The 22,337-nt window shown below is 40.5% G+C and overlaps 1 protein-coding gene across 1 annotated transcript; it reads left to right on the top strand.

Moving 5' to 3' along the window:
* The first annotated feature begins 1,689 nt into the window (after positions 1-1,689).
* Positions 1,690-13,259, top strand: LOC149832113 (uncharacterized). The gene is made up of 7 exons (XM_090012356.1): positions 1,690-1,843; positions 2,678-2,740; positions 2,863-2,942; positions 7,003-7,111; positions 12,003-12,162; positions 12,249-12,412; positions 12,493-13,259. Exons 1-7 carry the CDS (start codon positions 1,841-1,843, stop codon positions 12,850-12,852), a joined length of 939 nt encoding a protein of 312 aa, XP_089868482.1. The 5' UTR covers positions 1,690-1,840; the 3' UTR covers positions 12,853-13,259.
* Positions 13,260-22,337: the final 9,078 nt, after the last annotated feature.

Below are 22,337 nucleotides of genomic sequence, written 5' to 3'. Positions count from 1 at the left end.
ACAACCTTGGAGAAATAAACCATCTCAAGTCTCTTATCAATGACCAGTTTAAATTGAAAGACCTAGAAAAATTAAAATATTTTTTAGGAATAGAGGTGGTGTGATCAAAATCAGGTATATTTTTGTCACAACAAAAGTATACACGGGGTATTCTTGATCATGATATGGGATATATGGGTGCACGACCTTATGATTTTCCTATGGAGTAGCATATAAAGTTGGACAATGAGTATGATGAGCTTCTTAAGGATCTGACCCAGTATCGAAAGACTGTATGAAAACTTATCTACTTAACCATAACTAGGCTTGATATTCTTCATTCAGTTCACGTGTTAAGTCAGTTTATGAATCAACCCTCGATACTGCATCAAGATACCATGTTTAAGCTATTGTGATATTTGAAAGGAACATCGGGTTATGGTATTCTACTTCGTTCGGATAGTCAACTCCAATTCAATAGTTTCTATGATTTAGATTGGGCATCATGCCCTATGACCCGATGGTCAACAAGTGGCTATTGCGTAATGATTAGATTAAGCCCTAACATGTGGAAGACAAAGAAACAAACAACCGTTTTCAGATTATCTGCCGAAGCAGAATACAAATCCATGACACTTTGCATGTTATGAATTAACTTGGATCAAAAGTCTACTTGTAGATTTGAGAATGCCACATGATTATCCAATGAAGTTATACTGTGATAATCAAGCAATCCTATATATAGCTGCCAAACTTATATTTTATGAGAGAACCAAACATATAGAAATCGAATGCCATGTTATACGTGACAAAGTCCAAAGCAGGGAGGTTCAAACCCAGTTTATATTCTCGACAAATCAAATTTCAGACTTGTTCACCAAATCTTTGGGTCGAGATCTATTTCAAACACTACGGAGCAAGTTGGGTATGATTGATTCGAGAAGCCCAACTTGAGGGAGAGTATTAAAATGTTTGTTACTGTGTACAATGAAGGCATGTTTATCCTTATCGCATTTACCATGCAGTTGTGCATTTATGATGCAATTATGCATGCCATAAGATAAATGAAAGTTATCATTATCTTGTCAAACCTATTTAACCACTTGATAATTGTTACACAGTTATTTTTATTTTTTTACTTCAAATCAACTTGTATTTTATTTATTTCCTATTCAATAAAAGATATAGCAAGCTTATTCTGCTGTTAAAGATTCATTTTCTTTTAAAAACTAAGCTTACCTTGATGGCAGATCAGGAGAAATCACATTGCACACTTTAGCATGCCGCTGCACCTGGTCTTCCCTCCATCTTTTGTTGGATCCTACTGTTGACGGGCAGCATCTCAAGATGAAAGGCGGTCAGGTAGCACGACACTCAAAGTGCAGTGGCATCTTGAGTGTGCCACTGCACTTGAGAGACCTCCATCTCTGGTGTACAGCCTATCAGCTGTGGGCTTAAGAGAAAATAAGGACAGATAGATTGCACATTTTGAGTGTGCCGCTGCACTTGACAAACCTCCATCTCTACGGTACAGCCTGTCAGCTGTGGGCTTAAGAGAAAATAAGGACAGATTAGATGTAGCGGCACACTAAAGTGTGCAATGTTATTGCACCTGACTTGGTCAAAACTGGCCGGCCTTTGGCCAAGTATTAGATTGTTATTTTAGGATCCACGTTCAAGAATAAGGCGTCATATTCGAATCGAAGGTCCGATCTAACCCGATTCATTTACATCCCTATATTTAAAGGGAGTACTCGTGTTGACGAGATTTTGCGGGAAAGTCTCTCTCTCTTTGATCGATCGATCGATCTCGATCTCTCTGACGATTGCCTTCGTCGTACTGATACGGTGAACATCGAAGATGGTAAGACAGTGTTAATTACCTTGGAAGAGTTTTGCGATTGAATTCTTTGATGAGATTTGCCTTTCTTCTTTTTTGGTTCAAGCATTAGGGTTAGGGTTTCACTAAAAATAAGGGATTAAGAGGTTAGGTTATGTTTTTCTTGAATGTGCTACCATATGCGTTGGAAGATTAGGATTGCAGAGAATTAGTGTTGGGAAACATTGGGGATCCTTGGGTTTGTTGATTAAAGTTTTTCGTGGATCGGATAGCAGAGGGTTATGGTTTCGTATGTTTTCGGTCCTTTTTTTGCTTTTTCCGTGGTTGGAGTTCCTGGTTATGAACGATTAGGGTTACTAATGTTGGTCGTTCTTTATTGGTTTTGCAAATTCTGTGTTTTACTTGCCACAATTTCACGATTTGGAATCGCAATCACGTGATTTTCTGGAGATTTTAAGGTTTATTATGTATTCTTCGATTCCCAGTTTTTTGTCTTTCTTTACCACTTGTTATCTGGTTTCTTTTTGTATCTTTTTTATATATTTGGAAGTTTAATTTTGGCCAATTCATTGTGTTCGAAACACATTACTGCTATCATAATTAGGCAATTCCGATGTGCTTTTTGGTTTTGGAATTGATTTGCCCTTTGAAAGGGTTGTTGCACATATTAATGGGATTTGCTTGGAGATTTTTCTGGATCACTTGGCGATTAGCATTGATTTTTTGGCAGACTCTGGCCTGGTCATCCAGGCCCAGATTCATTTTTTCTATTTTTTGTTGTCACATGCATTTGTGCTTCTATTTTGCATTCATCTCGGTTGTTCTGATTCTGTTTTTCCATCTGTCTGTCGGTTCCAGTCATCACTTGCAGCTGCTAGAGCGGACAACTTTTATTATCCTCCCGAATGGACCCCTCAGAAGGTATTGTATACTTTATTTTATATATTCACCATTTGAAATCAGTGTGACTGTCGAATAACTTAGTGTTGGACCCTGCATTCTAACATTTTCGTTTTTACCATTTTTTTCTTTTTATTTTCCAGGGTTCTTTGAACAAGTTTCATGGGCAACATGCTTTACGGGAGAGAGCCCGGAAAATAGACCAGGGAATCCTGATCATAAGGTATGCAATTTCTATTGTATTTCTGTTGAATCAGATTTTACGATTGAAGGTTTGTAGATCCAATAGGTGCTTGCTGAAGACTAGGATCTAATTTGGATATTTGTTATGTGATGTATGATTAATTTTAGAATTTTCATGTGGACCCGGTCTTGATATCACTTTAGGGAGCTCCATTTTTGTTTCTGGTTATACCACATACCATTACCGATAAAAGAGAGTGACTTTATTATTTGGATTTGGATTTAGTGTGATATGTTTAGTGGGCTTCCTTTTTGTAGGCATTGAAATCATGTTCAAGAATGATGTTACTAATAAAACGGATGTCATATTTTAATCCTTAGAGACTTATGCCATCTCCTCAAAGAAATATCCCAAATAATGAACCATTTGAATGCTAACATTAGGTAACAGCCCTACTAGTGTTCTTCTGTTGCAACCAGCAGTTATTGAGCTGATTTCTAGTTCAGTCAAGAAATGCATTGTCTAGAAGAATCATGGCTCGGTAACCTAAGCACTTGTGACTTGGTTCTATCTCAGTTCAATACTCAGTCCGCCAGGTGGGTCAAAAGCATTCAAGAATAATATAGTTCGATATTTTCTGAACAAGCAAATCTGAGTATCTTTCATCAACTAATAACTACCTTGTATTAAGTATTTGTTCCTAAATCAGCCATTATGGAACGGGGGCCTAGTTTTGGGCTTGTCAGATTAATTACATAATCAGGATTTTCAATATAATAACAATTATAATTATAAACATGCCATTTAGAATTTAGGAAACATGCCATTTAGAATCTTTTAGCTACAGAAAAAAAATAATAAATCGTACTTAAGCACTGTTGATAGAATTGTTTGGATAAAGAACAGGAAAAGTGCAGGATAAGGAACATGCTTTTTTTAGAATATTAAATGTAGCTTATTTGAAGTAAAAAAACGAATAAAGATGACAGACCGCATTTGGGTAAGGAGGTGTGAGTAAATTTTTTCATTACATAACGATATGGTCAAAACAAATTTTAATTTTTTTCAAATATCCTTTGAAGTATCATGTCTTTTTGAAAAAATGTTACGAAGTGAATAGTTTTTGTCATGTCTACCCTGTTTTGCAAGAAAGATATATAAAATAAAGAGTAGCTTGTATTGACTTTGAGTTTTATATACTACACCACTATTTTTACACCCTCCTTTATATAGTTCAATGTTCAAATATGCCTTTGCTCTCTCTTTATGGGTTCCATGTTCAAGCATGCTTCTCTCTTTGTAGATTGAAGTGCAAGAATCTCTCTCTCTCTCTCTCTCTCTCTCTCTTCTGAGCATGTGTGCATGTGCATTTGTGTTTGCTGCAAGATTATACGTATCGTATTGTAACCTGTATCGGTCGGGGCCAAAATAAGATATGTATCGTGTAGTAGAAAATCATAAATTTCACTAAAAAGTTCTTTAAAAATCTAAAAAATCTAAAAAACAAAAAAAACCATATAATACAAGAATAGAATTTATTTATGTAATAAGATTAGCTAAACATAGACATGTTCATAAACATTAAACAACCATGCATTTGGTTGTGCAACAACCACACATCTAATCACCACAAATACAATCGGTTAAGACAAAATAATGATACATTCAAAAGCTAAAAAGTTTTCATAACTCATTGAAAAAGTTAAAGTTACATTTTTTAGTTACAAAATGTTATACTAAGGGGAAAGGCATAAAGCTAGATTTCAGAAACATATAATAAAAGTCATCGTCAGTGTTAAAGTTTAACTCAATTATTTTCTTTGTTTATTTCATCATGGCTTGAGATGATGAGTCATTTTTCATTTTTTAAATTAGGGACCACCTCTGGCAATTTCTCTCCTGCAAATGTTACATTTACTCGTGTTTTTCTTTTATCATCTTCTATAAGACCAGTAAGAAGCTCAACATGAATATTAGTAGGAATGCTATGTGTACATAATTTCGCGGTGAAGTTTATATGCTCCACAACATGACATTTAAATCTATATAATCCTCCATGCATTACATAACCACAAAGGTTACACTTCACTATTCCTTGCAAACACATCTCCAAGTCAACTGTTGTACGATATTTCAATGCAGGATCCTTTGAGAGTAGGGATGTCAACGGATCGGGTTTAGTTCGAACCCAGGTGAAACTTGACTTGGACCAGATTTTTGAGTATGGTATCGGGTCCAAACTTGTGTCTAATTGGGTCTACTATAAGAGAAACCATACCCAGACCTGATAAGAACTATATGAACCTAGAGCATACCCGGTAAAATAATAATTTTTTTATCATTTTAACATAAAAAATTGCTGATCTTAATCGAAACTCGGTTCCGACCTGGGTCTGGTATAAAATTTCACAAACTATACCTGAGTCCATGTATTAATCGGACCTTCGGGTCTGGACCCAGGTCTTAATTGAGTTTTCTTATTTGTTACCATACTCGAACCAAGGTTACCAGAAGCGCCATAGGACATGGGGAAGCGTGCTTCCTCGAAGCGTGTTTTGAAAGCATGAAATGTGGCGCTTTCGAAATGCATTGTGAAGCCCCAAAAAAATTTAAGAAGCACGCTTCCCATTTAGGGAAAGCACACTTCCCAATTTACGGAAAATGTGCTTCCCATTTAGGGGAAGCTCGCTTCCCTCTCACTTTCCCTTCTTTTTTCAAATTTTTTGTGTTTTTATTTTTCTTTTTCTTTCTTTATTCTCTTTTTTTGCTTCCCCCTTGCTTCTTAGGTCACTTCTCTTCTTGCATCCTAGACGATTCCTGGGTCGCTTCAAAGTCATCCCTCGCTTCCCGCTTCCTAAAATTTTGGAAGTTCCTCGCTTCTCGCTCCCAAGTGACAACTTTGACTCGGACTCTATAGAGTTTGGTTTAGTTTGGATTCGGGTAAATCAGACCCATTGACACCCCTATTTGCGAGGCATCTTCTAAGACTTTCACCCTCAATCGACCTCCTAGAGCACGGATTACTAAATCTAATCACTACAAAGATGTAAAACAATACTCAATAGTACACTTAAAGGACAAATTTTGAGTTCTAAGGGCATAAAAAATGAGATTAAGGGTAAAAAATCTAAAAGTAAAGTAATATATTCTAAAAACATAAAAAAAGAAAAGAGCTTACCATCCAACTTCAATCATATACAAACGAAACAAAGAACGAAAATTTTTACCTTATCTCACTTCCTTGAGTGAAAATGCACTCTTGAGCAAACCGCAAAAGTCCTCTTCCTTGCGCGCGGATCGGCCCCCAGATCACACCCACGACTCCTAGGATCCGCGAATATCCCTCTAATGGCCTCTACACAAATGAGGGAATCGGCCCTCAAGAGGTATAAAAAAAATTACGATTTAACCTTTTTTAAAGTGCGTTGACACAATATTGTACGATACACCTTGTATCGTATGATACGGATACAATACACACTCATACCGCGATACAAGTGTGTATCGTATTGCTTTTGTTAAAAATTACGATACGTAGCATAGCGTATCGTACGATACACTGCGATAGAGACAACATTGGTCTGCTGTCAACATGTTCAGCACTCTGTACCTGACTACCTTTGTCCATCCTCAACATTCATATCCTTGTCTATGTAACATAAACTAAACTTACACGAGCAGATGAGAGCTAGTTATATTTGAATCAGGCCAGCCTGCTCCAGGTTCATCAGTCAGGGGACTGATATGGATTAGCTAAGGGTAGTCACTAGGTCAACCTATTGTGATTAAGCCTTGAGAAGAACCATTGGGCCTTCTATCTTCATGAACACAAGATTTGTCATAACTTCTTTTATATTCATGTGCCAAACATATCTTGGTTGGTTTGTGTCATATTTGTGATGGGGTGAATGAATCAGATTAATGGTTGATTGCAAGAGCAAGTCTTTCATATTGTACTTATAGTTTGTCTTTTGTTTTTATTGTTCAATGTTTTATTACGCATATACAGTTTGTGGCCATGTCTATGCAATGTATGCATCCATGTAATTATTCTTGTGCACCTTGGCACTTGTTCTAACATCTGCAATTATGCTTTTAGGTTCGAGATGCCCTTCAATGTCTGGTGTGGTGGTTGCCATTCTATGATAGCAAAGGGTGTACGTTTCAATGCAGAGAAAAAACAAACTGGAAATTATTATTCTACCAAGGTTTGTATCTAATCTTAGATAGTTTTTGCTCTCTTTAGTAGTTCTGATACACAGTGTACCCTGTCGATTGATAATGTTTCTTCTTTTTCCTCTTGACATTATCTGATAAGACTTATTAAGACCATGTGAATTGACATAAATTTCACTTTTCAAATATTTAGTCGCAAATCTTGTTCCTGAAGGTGAAAATCTCAGGAGGTTGTAAAAAAATGGCAAAATATGGGGAAATATAGGGAAAATCTTGGTGTTTTCAAAAAAATAAAAAATGTAAAAAAAGAATTTTCAACTTTCTCCTCAATAATTAATAAACCTTCAATTTTCTGGCTTGCTAGAAAAGAAAGAATGAGGAAGATAAGAGAGAGGGAGAGAGGAAGAGGTGCATCAGACATGATGCACGTGCCCATACACACACACAGAGAGTATTATAATTTTCCCCTTTACATATAAATTCTAATAACAATTTTGAATATACTCTTATCCTTGCGACAAAATCCCATTAGATTTTGTTCTAGCAATATATTTAGCATATCACATTTTAAATATAAACATCAGTTAATGATTTTCTCATGAAAAAATCACAATAAATTGAAAATATTGATATTTGCGACTGGTTGAAAAGATCATATGCTCTGTGACATGGATAAAATTATAATATATTTCATTTGGGGGTTTTATAGTTGATTTATTTCCTTAAAGTTTTGTTCAACATACAATACCCAAGTCCCAAATAAAAAGATGAGAAAACACATGCTCTCCTAATACCTAAGAGCTATGTCACATAGGTGCGGGTGCGGCGATGCGACACTTTAAAAAAACTTGGGTGCGGGAGGGTATATATGTATATATATATATATATATATATATATATATATATATATATATATATATATATATATTTCATGCTTTTTAAATTCCACTAAAGAAGGTAGAGGCTTTCGCAAAGGCAATTTTTTTAGCATTCAAATAACATTGAGAATACAAGCATACACAATCTTAACCACCAAAATAAAGGCTTTATCAAACCCTTTTTTTTGTAATATAGTCAAGCTGGGTTATAGCCCCGTTTAGGATCCAACCCAAGACCCCTTCGGTAAGGATAACGTAACTGTAATTAGTCAATCTATCATATTTGAACCCCTATTACTGAACTTGAGGTTACAAATGTGCCAGACATTCCTGATGGCCCATCCTCTTCTGAGATAAGTTCAACTACACAAGGATGTAGCAGAATGGACCAAACCTAAGAGGCATTTTAGGCTTCTGTAGACTGGTTTTGAAAGAGCTTAGGTCACTTTGTATAGAACCCCAATCTAGGTTAACCTTAGCCTCCTGTCTGGAGTCCTTAACCGTAATACCTGCTTGGGTATCTTTGGCAAGGATAGTCCAAGACTGCTAACAACAGTAAATTGCTATCTGACATTCCCTAGAGACTGGGTGTGTGACATGAAACCAACTAGATGTGATTAAGGCAACAAAAGTTATGACATAACAAAGCATGATTGGATTAGGAATACATGGCAACAACCAATAATGATCAGTAACAGCAATATTCTCATGTGATAATCGTGCATATCTTACAGTTTCCAGAATAGGTGGTTCGTCACTAAATTAACAGGCTTCTCATATGGAATAACAGTGGATATTTGGTTGGACATAGCTTTAAGATATATCAAGGAAACAACAGGCATGAATATTGATATCACAAGAACAAATACACTATATTGGGCATAACCAACAAAGTTGCACTAAACAAGAGGCTAATCTCAGCCACCCCGTTCCGGCATGCCTTAGGAAGAAGAGGAGGAGGTTGGGGGGAGAGAGAAATACACAGAGGGGAGAGAGAGAGGCGGAGGTTTAGCCGAGAAGAGCAAGAGAGACGGGGGAGAGAGAGATTGAAGGAGAGACATACTTGCAGTCACCGGAGGAGATGGGCTGGGTTGGAGAGGATTGGGGGGGGGGGATTTTTTGCCCTAATCCCCCGCCCCACCCCGTTTCATCGGGATTTTTTTTGAGTCCAGACTGTTATGACCCTGGGTGTGTTGACCACACCCAGGGTTGGCTTGACCGCACTGGGTACCACACCCTCACCCGCACCCGCACCTGAGTCGCATTGCGTCGATGCAGGTGTGGCACCCTGCTGGCCGAATCCCTGTGACATAGCCTAAGAGCATCCTTTTCCACCTTCTTTGAATACTGATCTTGTATTTTATGTACATTCACAAAAACATAATTCTGCGTTCTCTGGAATGGGCTTTCATTTCCTTGAATGACCTGTGCTTGTACTATGCCCATCCGCATCTAGGCTTGATGTTTGTGGTTTATTAAAAATCACATGAAATGGCTGCAAAATGCATTCATCATTTATCTATATAAGAAAATTGATAAGGTTTGTAATAATAACATACATTTCATCTATTGAGTTCACATGTATCCCTACATATACATTTATGTCTATTTCATGTATGTGCACAGATTTACCAACAACTGTGCTTGATAATCAGCTTGATAGTTCATCTATACCAAATGCATAATACTTTTACTGATTTCTCCTTTTGAACAGAAAACTGGAGGTTGTGCGGGATTGATAGGTATAGGAAGTTGCAATTAGAATGAGAAACCCATGTTAAACCTGATAAAAAAGTGCTGTTGTTAATCACCATTACCTGGCAACAACGGGAAAATTCTTTTAGTGATAAAAGCATGTATGGAACATACAAGTTTTAGTATTTGAGGGTGTAGTTTTTCCTTTTTTATCACTACATGTGTGCATATTTGATATATATCTATGTATGAGTAGGCGGTAGCTGCCTACCACCAGCCTACCGTGTTTTTGAAGGGGTTTTTCTATTTTATTTTAAAATCTGACCATACAGATGTGATTTAAATGCTTGATTTTATAGGAATCGGCTCTTGGATCGTCCGATTCCGACAAGCAAGTAGGCTTTTATAAGATTTAAAAATCAATGGTCTACAATTTTGTAAATATTAAATGCTTAAAAAATCAGATTTTTTATTGCAAAAACATGAACTAAATATTTACAAAACAACCATTCCGAATACATCTGCAGGGTCAGATTTGCCAAAAAAAACCAGGAAACACCTATTCACTGGTGGTGGGCTGGCGGTAGGCTAAAAAAAGTGGTAGGTAGCTACCACTTTTCCCATCAGCAGGTTGTTTTGGTCCTAATATATATATATATATATATATATATATATAATGTTTTAGTAATAGCACCGTTACTTACAAACACCTCTGGATCTCGATCTGCAGATTGTTTTGGTCCAATCCAACCTTGTGGATGAATTCCACATTCTCAAAATAGTGGGAACCAGCATTTGGATTATGTTTTTTCAATGGAAAAACATGATTCTTATGACCTGGGAAAGTATCACCCATAGTAGGCTGTTGATTTTTGAAGCCTTATAAAATCCTGTCTACTTGTCTTAATCGGACAATTCGAGAAACGGTTCCCACTAATTGAAATATGTAGATCACATCTATAATGTTAGTTTCATGAAAAACAACCAAAAAACAAAAAAAAAGGAGGCATTTGTAGGTAACGGCAGCTGTCTCATATAAAGGCCTATATAATCAGCTCTTGAATATATATATATATATATATATATATATATATATATATATATATATATATATATATATATATATATATATATGCATGTGACTAGAGAGAATCAAAAGGTTTCTTGGAATTAGGGCTCTCAATGTGTCGGGTTTGTACCGAATACTGGACCCGACCAAACCTGATTACATGGTTATGGGCATAAAAAAGAGCAGACTCAAATATTAACCAGGTCAACCTGAACTTGACCCGAGTAATATGCTGGCCGGGTTTGGGTTATGATTTTGTTGGATCTCTGACCTGTCCTGGCTTGATCCAAGTATTTTATATGTAATTTTGTTGAGAAAAATGTCTCCTTAAATAACATGAATCTGAGTTTGGGATTTCATTTTCTTGACTTGACAAAACCCGAATCCGAATCCAGAAACTAGTTATTATGGGTGGGTTGGAATTATTACTTCAGATGAAGTCTATGTTGTGTATTATCTTAAAGCAATAAGTCCATTTCATTGATACAGATACTGACCTTGAAATTTGTGATTCCAAATTTTAGACTGATCGTGGACATGCTGAAACCTTTTCATGTACACTTTTTAAAATTCACGGTTTTCCTGTATTTGATCTTCAAGATTCATGATTGAACTAATATACTTGTGCAAACCTTGATGAGCCCTCTAGTGTTTTGTCTATTTGTGTGCATCCTGAAGGAAATTTGACCCTTTTTTCATTGATTTTTGCATGTCTGGAAGCATGGGAATCCTTGTTATTATGTGCAAGCTTGTGGGGCACAATATGTTTATTGTGTCACGATCAATTTTTATCATCTTGTTGAATTCTGTACAGCAATGTTGGTTCGTGCATGCTTCTGGTGTATCATAGCCAAGAGACCTGAGTGCCACTGAGGGCAGCATCTTGTCTATGTAGAGAAGAAATAGATTCTTTAAAGTATGCAAATATCTGAAAATAAATAATTTGAAATGTTCTTTTTAGTTCTGTACAATATTGCTTTCAGCCATCAAGCTGTGGGGACTCTGGGAATTGGACATGCTTCTTAGGTCTCCAGAGAAGATTTGCATTATTAGTTTATCGTCTGTGTTTATAACTTCAGATTCAGTATTTGTCTGACTGCCTAGTATTGCATGGTCACTCAGATGTTGCACATTTAGCCCATTAGTAATGTTTATTTTGGCACTTTATAGATGTTTGATAGAGCTGAATTAAGAACCTAGTTTAACAAATTCTCAACTCTGATCAGTGTTATTATCAAAAGAAAAGTCTGATCAGTGTTTTAAATGTTTCATTTTGTTCAGATATGGAGATTCTCTATGAAGTCAGCATGTTGCAAACAAGAGATTGTTATACAGACCGACCCCAAAAACTGTGAATATGTTATCATAAGTGGAGCCGAAAGAAAGACTGAAGACTTTGATGTCGAGGATGCAGAAACACTTGCCCTTCCTGCTGATGAAGGATGGTTTATTTTCTTGTGATTTTTGGTAAAAAATTTCTAGCATATTCTCAAGGCAGTACCTGACCTGATTGTGTCGATCTTGCAGAAAAAGGAAAACTTTCAGATCCGTTTTATCGCCTTGAGCACCAGGAAGAAGATTTGCAGAAGAAGAAAGAGGCCGAGCCCCTATTGGTGCGCCTTCAACGTGTTTCAGATGTCAGACACTCCAATGACTTTGCTCTCAACCGGGCTCTTCGTGCTCAAATGAGAGTATGTTACTGATTTCAAGCTTTTCTCATTGCTGATGTTACTCTACTTCAGATTAATTTATGTTATGTATGTTTATCTAGAATCAAAAGAAGCGGGTTGCTGAAGAAGATGCTACTGCACGGAAGATGGGTTTGGGGATAAGGTTGCTTCCTGCATCTAAAGAAGATGATGAGACAGCATCTCGTGTGAAATTTGCCTCAAAGTTTGATGTGAATAGAAGGGAGAAGCGTGCTGCAATCAAGGCTGCCCCTATTTTTCCTGAATCATTGGCATCTGATTCTGGAAAGAGATGGTTAGAGTTGGAGTCAAAAAGGCGCAAAATAAAGGCAGCAGCAGCATCAACTATGTTGGCTGGGTCCTTCAAGCCTTCATCTTGGTCACAGCGTTCTGCCAACAGCAGCAAGCAAAATGGAAGGATGGTGGCTGTGAAGCGTGCATGATTGTAACCTTTGAAAAGTTTCCAATTGCGAAGCAGTGGCAGTTTCTAATCAGAAATAGGTTCCTTTGCTGTTTGAGATGGATGCTGTGGTAGCATCATCAAGAGGGCCAACCCTGTGCGGTGGACCTTGGTGGTGATGGTCTCCTCTAGAAAGCCTTCTGTCATACAGCCTGACCATCATACTTTCTATGAATTGTACAAAAGAGGTTTGAACTGTTGTAAGCCTTCTGTGTTCACGCTCTCATTTTTTCGTTTAGGTTGTGATTAGGTTTTTTTTTTTACTCTTCCATTTTACATAACTGTCACTGAATGGCAGTTTGTCCTTGTATAGCTTGATTTTCAGTACTAGTATACTAACTGGTTTGTAGTACCTGTGCTCAAGTAATAAGATAAATTTTCTCTCTTTTCGCATACATGAAAGCACGAGAAGGTGCATAAAAGAATCGTCTCATGCAGATTCTTACTGCGCTACTGATTAGACATGAGAATTTTGGACTGACAGGATCGTACCATGAATTATGCTATGAATTGTACGAGGAATCAATCAATGAGCATAATTTATGCGATCAGTGAGAATTTTGAAATTTGCAGTTCATCTGAACTTGTTGATATAAGCCATAAAATGGTATTCATCTTTGCTGTGATATTTGCAAGGTTCATGAAACGCTTTGCAGTTTTATGTCTATTATCTTTTTTCATAATTCAATATGGATTTTTATTGCACTTAGCAATGGTGAACAGCCATTATTCATTTATCTGTTTGCCTCATTGATTGCCTATAAGGTAAAGGGAACCTACTAGAGAAGTTTCATGCAGATCTCACCACGACTAGAGAATGACAAGGATGAGCTATGTCACAGGGACACGACATTTTGGCTGTGTCCCTGGTGACACAAGTGGACACGCCCACTCGAACACTGACAGTTACAACATTATTTTAATATTTTTCAAATAATAATTTATTACATTTAATTTTATTTCCATACAAAACCATTTTTAATGTTAAAATATTCAAAAAATGGTTTTTATTGGTTAAAAATAATAATAAAAAACATGTCATAGTGTCCCATTTTTTTTGAAAAAAAATTGGACTTTCGAGTTGAATCTGATCGTTCGAGTCCTTGAGTCCACGAATCATTGTGACAGATAATGAGAGGCTTAATGCTGGTGTTAAACTGCATTGGTCCATCTCAAGATTGTTGGACAACTTGGTGCAGAAGCAAGTTTCGTACACCACCCTATTCATTTTTTCCAGCTTTGATGCTGCAAGTTTACATTTGAACCCCACTTGTGGTCTTAGGTAAGCTGCATAAACATTCTTCCATTATTCCAATTTCCTTTTTTTATGACATAAGACTTACTCAGGGTTATCATTATCACAAATATATAATTTTGAAGTGGGATTTGATGTTATTTGCTGGATCGAGGTTGTGCATGTGTGAAAGATTTTAGTAGACCATGTTAAGAGGTAAAGTTAATTATATAACAGATAATTTGCCTACAAATATGAACAGGAATACCCTAACCACCAAAATGGCCTAAAGAAAATAAATAGTTGTGGGACTATAATCTTCGGATGACTCACCATTGCATCTCTTAGATCCCTAGTCTTGAGATAAATTGGCTGTGCTACATGACAATAGCCCAGTAAACGTGATACCGTTGAAATGATGTCTTTGTGATTAACAATTCTCCAACTGTCCTTGACAATCTGCAAATTTCAACAATAACTAGTACCCTTAGATATTTGTATCAATGCAGAGGAAAAATAATACATGCAATTTGCAAAGAACAAAAATGATATTCGGTTACCACTTCTGAAGGTCATACAAATACACCACATGATCAATGGGTAATGGGTTACATGCAGCAATTTACACAGAAATCGCATTAACTCAAAACACTGGTTAATGTCAAAGAAATAGGCCATCTTTTGAAGGGCAAAGAAGAGGGCAGGGCAGTAATGAGGGGTGGGCACATGCCCACCCTGACCCAGAAAAATCCCCCAAGGGGGTAGTGGGTCAGGGTGGGCAGTGCCTATCCTGACCTAGAGTGCAGGAGGGCAGTGTCCACCCTGACCTTAAGTGCAGGTAGGCAGCACTTGTGCCCAATCCAAATGGGGCACGATAGCCCCATGGCTCACCTCTCTCTCTCTCTCTCTCCGACCCTATAGGGCACAGGCCCACCGGCCAACTCTTCGAAGGGCTCCAGCCTTCCTCATCCGGAAGCAGCCTTCGGCGCACCATGCATGCCGCCGATATAACGCGCACAGGACCAGGTCCTCTCTCTCTCTCTCTCACACTCTGCACTCCCGGTCTCCGTCGCCAGTCCATCCGCCGTCCAACGACATTATCAGTAGCACTGGTGTGCATCCCACTTTGAGGTCCTCTCTCTCTCTCTCTCTCTCTCGCCTCTCCTTCGCCCGTCGCCACTGCTCCCGCCGCTGCGCCTCCTCTCCTCTCCTTCGCCCGTCGCCACTGCTCCCGCTCCCTCTTCTCGCCTCTCCTCGCCACTGCTCCCGCCGCTGCGCCTCCTCTTCTCTCCCCTCTCCCCCCTCGCTGGCGTGACCTCTGGCGACCCCTCCGGCAACATCCAACTGCTCCGGCGACTACCGATACCCCCAGAGCCACCTCCGCTCGTGTCTCCTTCTCTTTTCCCTCTCGTTCTCTCTTTTCACCTGCTGCCGCCGGCGACGTCAGGCCTTCCCCGGCGACCCCAAGTCCCTGCCGTTGCTACTCATCTCTGTTGTTGGAAAACACCAAGCCGCTATCGTCTCTCGTCCTATCTGCCATCTCTCCCCCTTTCCTTGGATTCCGCCGTGGTGCTGTTGCCGGTCAATCCATCGATCAAAAATGGCGTCCACATCCTCTGCTGATATCGTTGTCAAGCCCCATTAAGATGATGGGGATACATTTTCAAGGGAACGCCCGATGAAGGGTTTTCGAGCAAGTCCAGAGATCATCTGAACCCATCGCTTCCATTTTCTGCTGATATCGCCTCCCTTATCTCCTGTTCTGCGGTCCATCCCCCACCATCCTCTACACTCAGCTATCGTTTTCCGGCATCAATGACTAGCTCGAAGCCTGAAGGAGTATTTTCTTCTTCTCGTTAGGGCACCACCCTCCGCCCCCCATTAGACGGTCATTCACCCTCCTCCCCTCTGGTTCAGCCGGCGACCGGTCTCTCTTGTCGTTTGGCATCTCTCTCCATGAGCAGCAGCCACCAGCCGACAACCCCAACTCCGCTCCATTTTCTGTTTGCTGCTGACCCCAACTCGGCGACGCCCGACATCCACCATGCCTGAGCTGCCTCCCTCGGCTCACGATGTCTTGTTCTTCCCCTGATTTTTTTCCACTGATGATGCACCACCACTGCCTCCATTTCGGTGACCCCACTGTTTTCCTTTTCTTCTCAAACCCAAGTCGATCCTCTTGGTGGGAGCTCGTGTTTGCTTGAGCCGTGTAGCCACACATCCAGCCGCTTCAGCCTTCCTCCAGTTTTGGGTTTGGCGAGCAGCGCGGTGCCTATTGCTGCATAACCCGTGGGAGCCACGGTTTCGTTTTTCTCTCTTCTCTCCGGTGCCGAAGGGAAGGCCGATGCTGCCATTCTGAGCCCAGGAACCGCCGACGTTTGCCTCCGGGGGTTTTCCAGTTTCGTCGAACGCTGCAGGCTCGAACGGAGGTTGCCCTATCTAGTGCTGCGTTGGTTGGTCGTGCCGATCACCACTGGAGCCTCCGACCCTCGCAGGTGTGCCTCTATCTTGTTTATTTCCTTTTTCAGAGTTTCGTAGGCTCCTTCATCGGTGCCTTTCGTCTTTCGGTTATGCGCCCCTCGTCTAGCCGTTTTTGGGGACTTGCTCCCGATCTCCCATTGAGGGTCAACCAGCGAGCCCTACATTTCATCAAGGAAGCAGTGAACGACTGGGGTGCAGCTTTTGTGCTTCGCCGATGGGGATTGGATGTCGTCTTGCCTTTCAGACTCAATCGTTGGTTCTTCTCTAAGCTTTCGGAGTCCCTCCGATCATGCCTAGATGTGGGCTCTCTTCGTATTTCAGACATTAGGTTTTTCCTGCGAGCTATTAGACGGGAGCCTCTCGAAGCGTGCTCTATTAAGGCTTTGCTTGTTTCTCCTTTCTTCATTCGTGAGCTTTCAGAATGGGTTGCTGATCAAGGATGGAAGCAGGTCTCATCTACTTGGCAAAGCTCCTTCCATGCTATTCGTTATAGATCTCAGTTGAGTCGTGCCAGGCCGGGGGATTGGTGGTGTGCTAATTGTTTTTCTTTGAATTTCCATAAACGTTGTGATTGTCATAAGTGCGGCTTATCTTTTCTCTCTCGTCGGCACCCAGTCTGGAAGCGAAAACGATCTAACCCCTCTCATTCTCCTTCATCGGGGATGAATCTAGTCTCTAAAGATTTTTCTGGGGCGGTGCGTCATCCGGCAAATCGGAATCCTGAACGGCCTTCCCAAAAATTATGCTTCTCGTCATGGGTGCAGATTGGCAATCTCCACAACCCGGCGATTTCATTCAATGCTGTCAAGATTGGGTCTACCTGGGTCCCAGTCGAGCCGCAGCACTTTGGGCTATCTTTTCCGTCTATTGCTCCATCTATGTTAGACTCTTCACCAGCTTTTGATGGCATCTCCCAGCCTTTGCAAGTTCTGCCAGGGGTGGGCCCCAAAAAAATTGGGTCTGCCATCAATGCTTCATCTCTTGGAGGTTTGCCGCTCACTATTTATAATGCTCAGAGCTCGACGTCTGATTCTTTTAGCGCTAATTCTCGTGGCGGACTGATGGCGCGGTTGGGTAGGTATACTCGTGGGAAGCAGAGAAATCTTTTGCCATCCTCGTCATCACAAGCTCTGTCTAGGGTGAGCCCACAAATATTTGACCATGATAGCAATGCTTTCTCTAATGGAGTTCAGTCGTCAACTTTTTCTCAAGCTCGGGGCCTGGTATCTACTTCTCTTTATACCAATTGCCATTTCAGCTTGGAGGCGCGGTTGGGCAGGCTTGCGCGTGATGGACATAGGACGAATTTGCTATCGTCCCTTATTATTTTCCCCTCTAGACGCTATGACTATCTGGTTATCAATCTTATTGCGTTTAATGTTAGAACTAACATGGCAATTAGATGCATGGTGCTTGGCTCCTCGGTTCCTCGTCTTTTCCCTGTATCGCATTATGTCTCTGAGGTTTTTTCTTCTACCAAATCTTTTGGTATTCCGCCAGACGCGGTCTCCTTCATTAGTCCAGCACAGGGTCAGCAGCATCCTAGTCCACAACCCCTGGGTGTCACAGTTGTCGATGCAGCTAAGTTGCTGGATATCTCTCTCTCATCTTCACAGCTGCAAGCGATAGCTGTTGATATGGATTCTACGATTTCAGATATTTCTGCGATTATTGGGGACTCTCTCTGCAACTCTGGTGGAGCAGATTGCGAGCAGTTGGGCATTTTCGATGGTCACTTGAGGTCGTCTGTTAGTGCTGGTGGTCAGCGAAGAAGAAGGAGGCCTTCGTTAATTGTTTCGGCTACCGATGCTAGGTCCCCAAGAAGGTCATCTCGGTGCCACCAACCACGGGTTTTTCCAGATTTTGTTCCATGAAGACTGTTTGTTGGAATGTTAAGGGCTTAAATTGTCCCACTAAACGCCTGTTTCTGGCTAATTGGGTTAGGGAGCAAAAGCCCGACCTTCTTGCTTTATGTGAAACTAAAATGGAGGTCATCTCGCTCGTGGTCGTTTCTAGCATCTGGCAGAGAGCTGACTATTTCTATAAGCCAGCGGTAAATCATGCAGGCGGTATCCTTATCTTGGGAAAGCAGTCTTTGAATTTATCACAGCTGGATGTGGGTCTTTTCTCTTTGTCTGTTGCTTTCAATTTGCAGGCAGTTGATAGAAGAGTAGTGGTTTCTGTTGTTTATGGTCCTAATCTCGCCGCCATGAGGCCCGCTTTTTGGGATGATTTGGATAGGGTTGTCGTTTCCAGCGCGGATTGTCACCTTCTGATGGAGGATTTCAATTGTTTGTTATCTATTCATGACTCTAATAACCTCGTAATTCCTAATCCCTCTATGCGAGGTTTTCAAGACTTTGTTCACCGTCATTTTTTCTACCCTATTCCTTTAACCGGGGAGCGCTTCTCTTGGTCGAATATGCGGTCCCGTCCGTGCTGTAGGGTCCTTGATAGGGTCTTTGTCACACCTAATTTATTGGACCTCATTCTCGACGTTAAGTGTGTGTTGTTTGCTCCCTCTATCTCGGATCATGGGCAGATCATCACTCATTGGGGAGATGGCTTTCAACCCACTAGGAGCTTTGCGTTTGAAGAATGGTGGCTTTAAGAGCCAAATTTTCTCATGGTTGTTACTAATTCTTGGAACAAAACTGTTGATGTGCATTGGGCCGCGCTACGTGTTCAAAATAAGCTTTCTCGTCTAGCTAAGGATATCAAAGCTTGGCTTCATAGTCGTAAGGTGGAGAAATTTCAGCAAATAGCCGCATGGGATCAAGAGATTTCTGAGTTGTATCAGTATATGTCTTCTCCTGACTCTCTTTCTGATTTGCAACTTCTCAATCTTCAGTCCAGGTCCTTAGAATTAACCATGCTCTTGAAAAACTGGAGGATCAAAGAGGAAATTCGTTGGAAGCAAAGGTCTAGGGTGAAATGGCTTGCGACTGGTGATGGCAACACTAAATTTTTTCACTCATATGGTTCCCATCGTCATAGGAGGAAGATTGTTCCTTCTATCTCCCTTGAGGGTGTTTCTTATCTCAATCAGCACGTTAATCTGGCAGTCTCGCTATACTTTAAGGACTTATATTCTGCTTCGTTAACTGCGGAGGGTGTCTTTGGTAATTTCCTAGTTGGCTCAATTCAGCTTGAGCAAGCCAGATATATGCAAAAAAGGTTCTCTCAAGATGAGATTTTTTCGGCCATTAAGGATCTGTCGGGTTGGAAAGCGCCTGACATTGACGGGTTTCATGTCGACTTTTTTAGAATCTTTTGGGACTGTGTTAAATCAGACGTGGTGAGTATGTTCGATGAGTTTCATCGTAACTCCAGACTGCCTTATCATTTGCATGTTGCTATTATTTCACTCATTCCGAAAGATGATGAGGCCAATGATATTTCTCGATTCCGACCTATCTCAGTTATGAGTGCTCTCTATCGGATGTTTGCCAAAATTTTGGCGAATAGGTTGAAATCGGTGGCTAACCAGATTTTTTCAGACTCTCAGTTCGCCTTTATCCGTAAGAAGAGGGTCCAGCACTCGTTCATCATGGCGTCCGAGGTGGTCCATTCCTTGCAGCATAGCGGTCAACCTTACTTTGTCCTTAAATTAGACTTTCATAAAGCTTTTGACTCTGTGCATTGACCATTCTTATTTCAAATGTTAGTAAATTTCGGTATTGGTCGTCGTTTTTCTGGTTGGGTGAGAGAGCTGGTCTCAAATGCCCATGCCATGTTAAATATCAATGGTATTAGAGGAGACCGGTTCAAGCTTGGGCGGGGTCTGCGGCAAGGGTGCCCCCTATCACCTTTGTTGTTCAATGCAGTTGCTGAGGGTCTTGTGGTCTTGCTAAAGCGGGCTGTTGTATCGGGTTTCATTGATCCTTTGCAGGTTTCCGACTTCCCGGGTCATATTCTTACTTATGCTGATGATATGATCATTTTTTGGTCGTGCAAATGTTCAACAGATGCTCAGGTTCAAGCTTATCATTCAGTTCTTTCTCTCCATGTCTGGGCTTTCTCTAAATGAGACCAAATGCTCTATTACCATGTTCAATGTTAATGCCAATATGCTTGCAGCTGGAAAGAGAATTTTTAATTGCACTACTTCTGACTTGCCTATTATGTACCTTGGCTTGCCGTTACAAGTGAAGCCTCTATCTTCAGCGGCTTGGGCTCTGACGCTTCAAAAAGTGAAGCGCAAATTGCTTTCGTGGCAGTCGTCTTATCTCTCTAGCGCTGGACGTCTAACCTTAGTCAGACATGTTCTTTCAACTATTCCAGAATTTTTCATGTCTCTGTTTGTGATGCCTGTGGGAGTAGAGAAGCAGTTGACGCTCTTGCTGGCAGGCTTTCTTTGGTCTGGGTGTAAACTCACAGGTAAGCGTCACTTGATTGGTTGGCATTCGGTGGTTCTACCTCGGCGTATGGGTGGTTTAGGCATCCCGGTGCCCAGACTGCGAAGCATTGTTCTTGTCGCCAAGCAATGTTGGTTGGCCCACCAACCGGATAACCCTTGTGCTAGTTTTCTTCTTGCTAAATATGGGGATCCAACTCTTATTCCGGTTCGTCTGGGAACCCGAGGTTTGGCATTCTCGCACTTGCGTAAATCGTGGTTGAGGGCTTTAGCCTGCTTTAGAGACCATTTTGAGGTCTCCGGAAATTTTGGTCAGTGGCTGCAGTGGGCGTTGGCACCAAGCGGAGAGTTTCTCACCAAAAAAGTCTATAGATCGTTGCTACCGCCAAGAGCTGATTGGTTGCCCGAGGATGTGCTTTGGGCGAAGGGTCCTTCCCCCCGTTCGCGAGTCCTGGCTTGGTTAATTTTGCACGATAGGATCCAGACCCACAGTAATTTAAAGAAGTGGGGCATTCAACTCCCGAGTTGGTGTGTGCTTTGTCAAGCTGCAGAAGAATCTACGTTTCACTTGTTCTGGTCTTGCCCAATATTTATGGAAATCTTTAGTAGGACCTGGAGGCATCCGAAAGTATTTGTTAAGGAGGAGTCCTTTGCGCTAGATCTGATCTTGGGGCCGGTTTGTATTAGGCGCAGCAAGAGGTGGAGGTTCATCTGGCGGACGTGGTTGCTTACCTCTTGGTGGTTTGTTTGGATGGCGCGTAACGATGCTCATTTTCGTCATATTCGAGTTAACTTTCAAAACCTGGTGCATAAAATTTTGGTAGATGTTTATGCGATCTTGCGTATGCATCTTAGTGATCTTCCACTCCCTCCTGCTGATGCTACCTATCCTTTGTCACAATCTGGGCACGCGGCTATGGCGTGAGCCCATTTTATCTGTCTAATGTTCTTTTCTCTTGTGCTCTCTTTATTTGTTTTGACTTTTGTTCTTGTTCGGTTCATGGGTTCAACATTTTGTTGATCTTCATGAGTGGTAATGTTGAATTACTTTCGTCTCTCTCTCTCCATTGAAACTTTGTTGGATTTTGTGGCTTTTCTAGTGCACGCCCCTGGCCCTGGTGGTTGCGCCTTCTTTTTTTTAATTTTTTTTTAAATGTTTGATAGGGTCTTGACTTTAAGTGTTTTGATTTTAGGGGTTTACTTTTTTCCCCTTGATAAAATTGAACCTTTTTTCCCTTGCATTTTTTGCAAAAATGGTAAATTTTTGAATTAAAAAAAAACTAGTTTTTGTTTTTGCAAAAAAAAAATGAGATATGGCAATTTTAATTTATGGAGTTTTGATCATAAAATATTAACCAGCCCCACAATTTTTGATTTGAAAATTAGTTATTAGTCT

Source organism: Nuphar pumila, chromosome 7 (genome assembly GCF_984573655.1).
Source record: "Nuphar pumila chromosome 7, dmNupPumi1.hap1.1, whole genome shotgun sequence".
Taxonomy (NCBI): Eukaryota; Viridiplantae; Streptophyta; class Magnoliopsida; order Nymphaeales; family Nymphaeaceae; genus Nuphar; species Nuphar pumila.
The sequence above is the reverse complement of the archived record's forward strand: the minus strand, read 5'-3'. Positions and strand labels throughout refer to the sequence as shown.

Coding starts and splice junctions, on each gene's coding strand:
- LOC149832113 (XM_090012356.1), top strand. Junction 2,943..7,002: donor CAGGGAATCCTGATCATAAG/GTATGCAATTTC, acceptor TTATGCTTTTAG/GTTCGAGATGCCCTTCAATG. Junction 12,163..12,248: donor TGCCCTTCCTGCTGATGAAG/GATGGTTTATTT, acceptor TCGATCTTGCAG/AAAAAGGAAAACTTTCAGAT.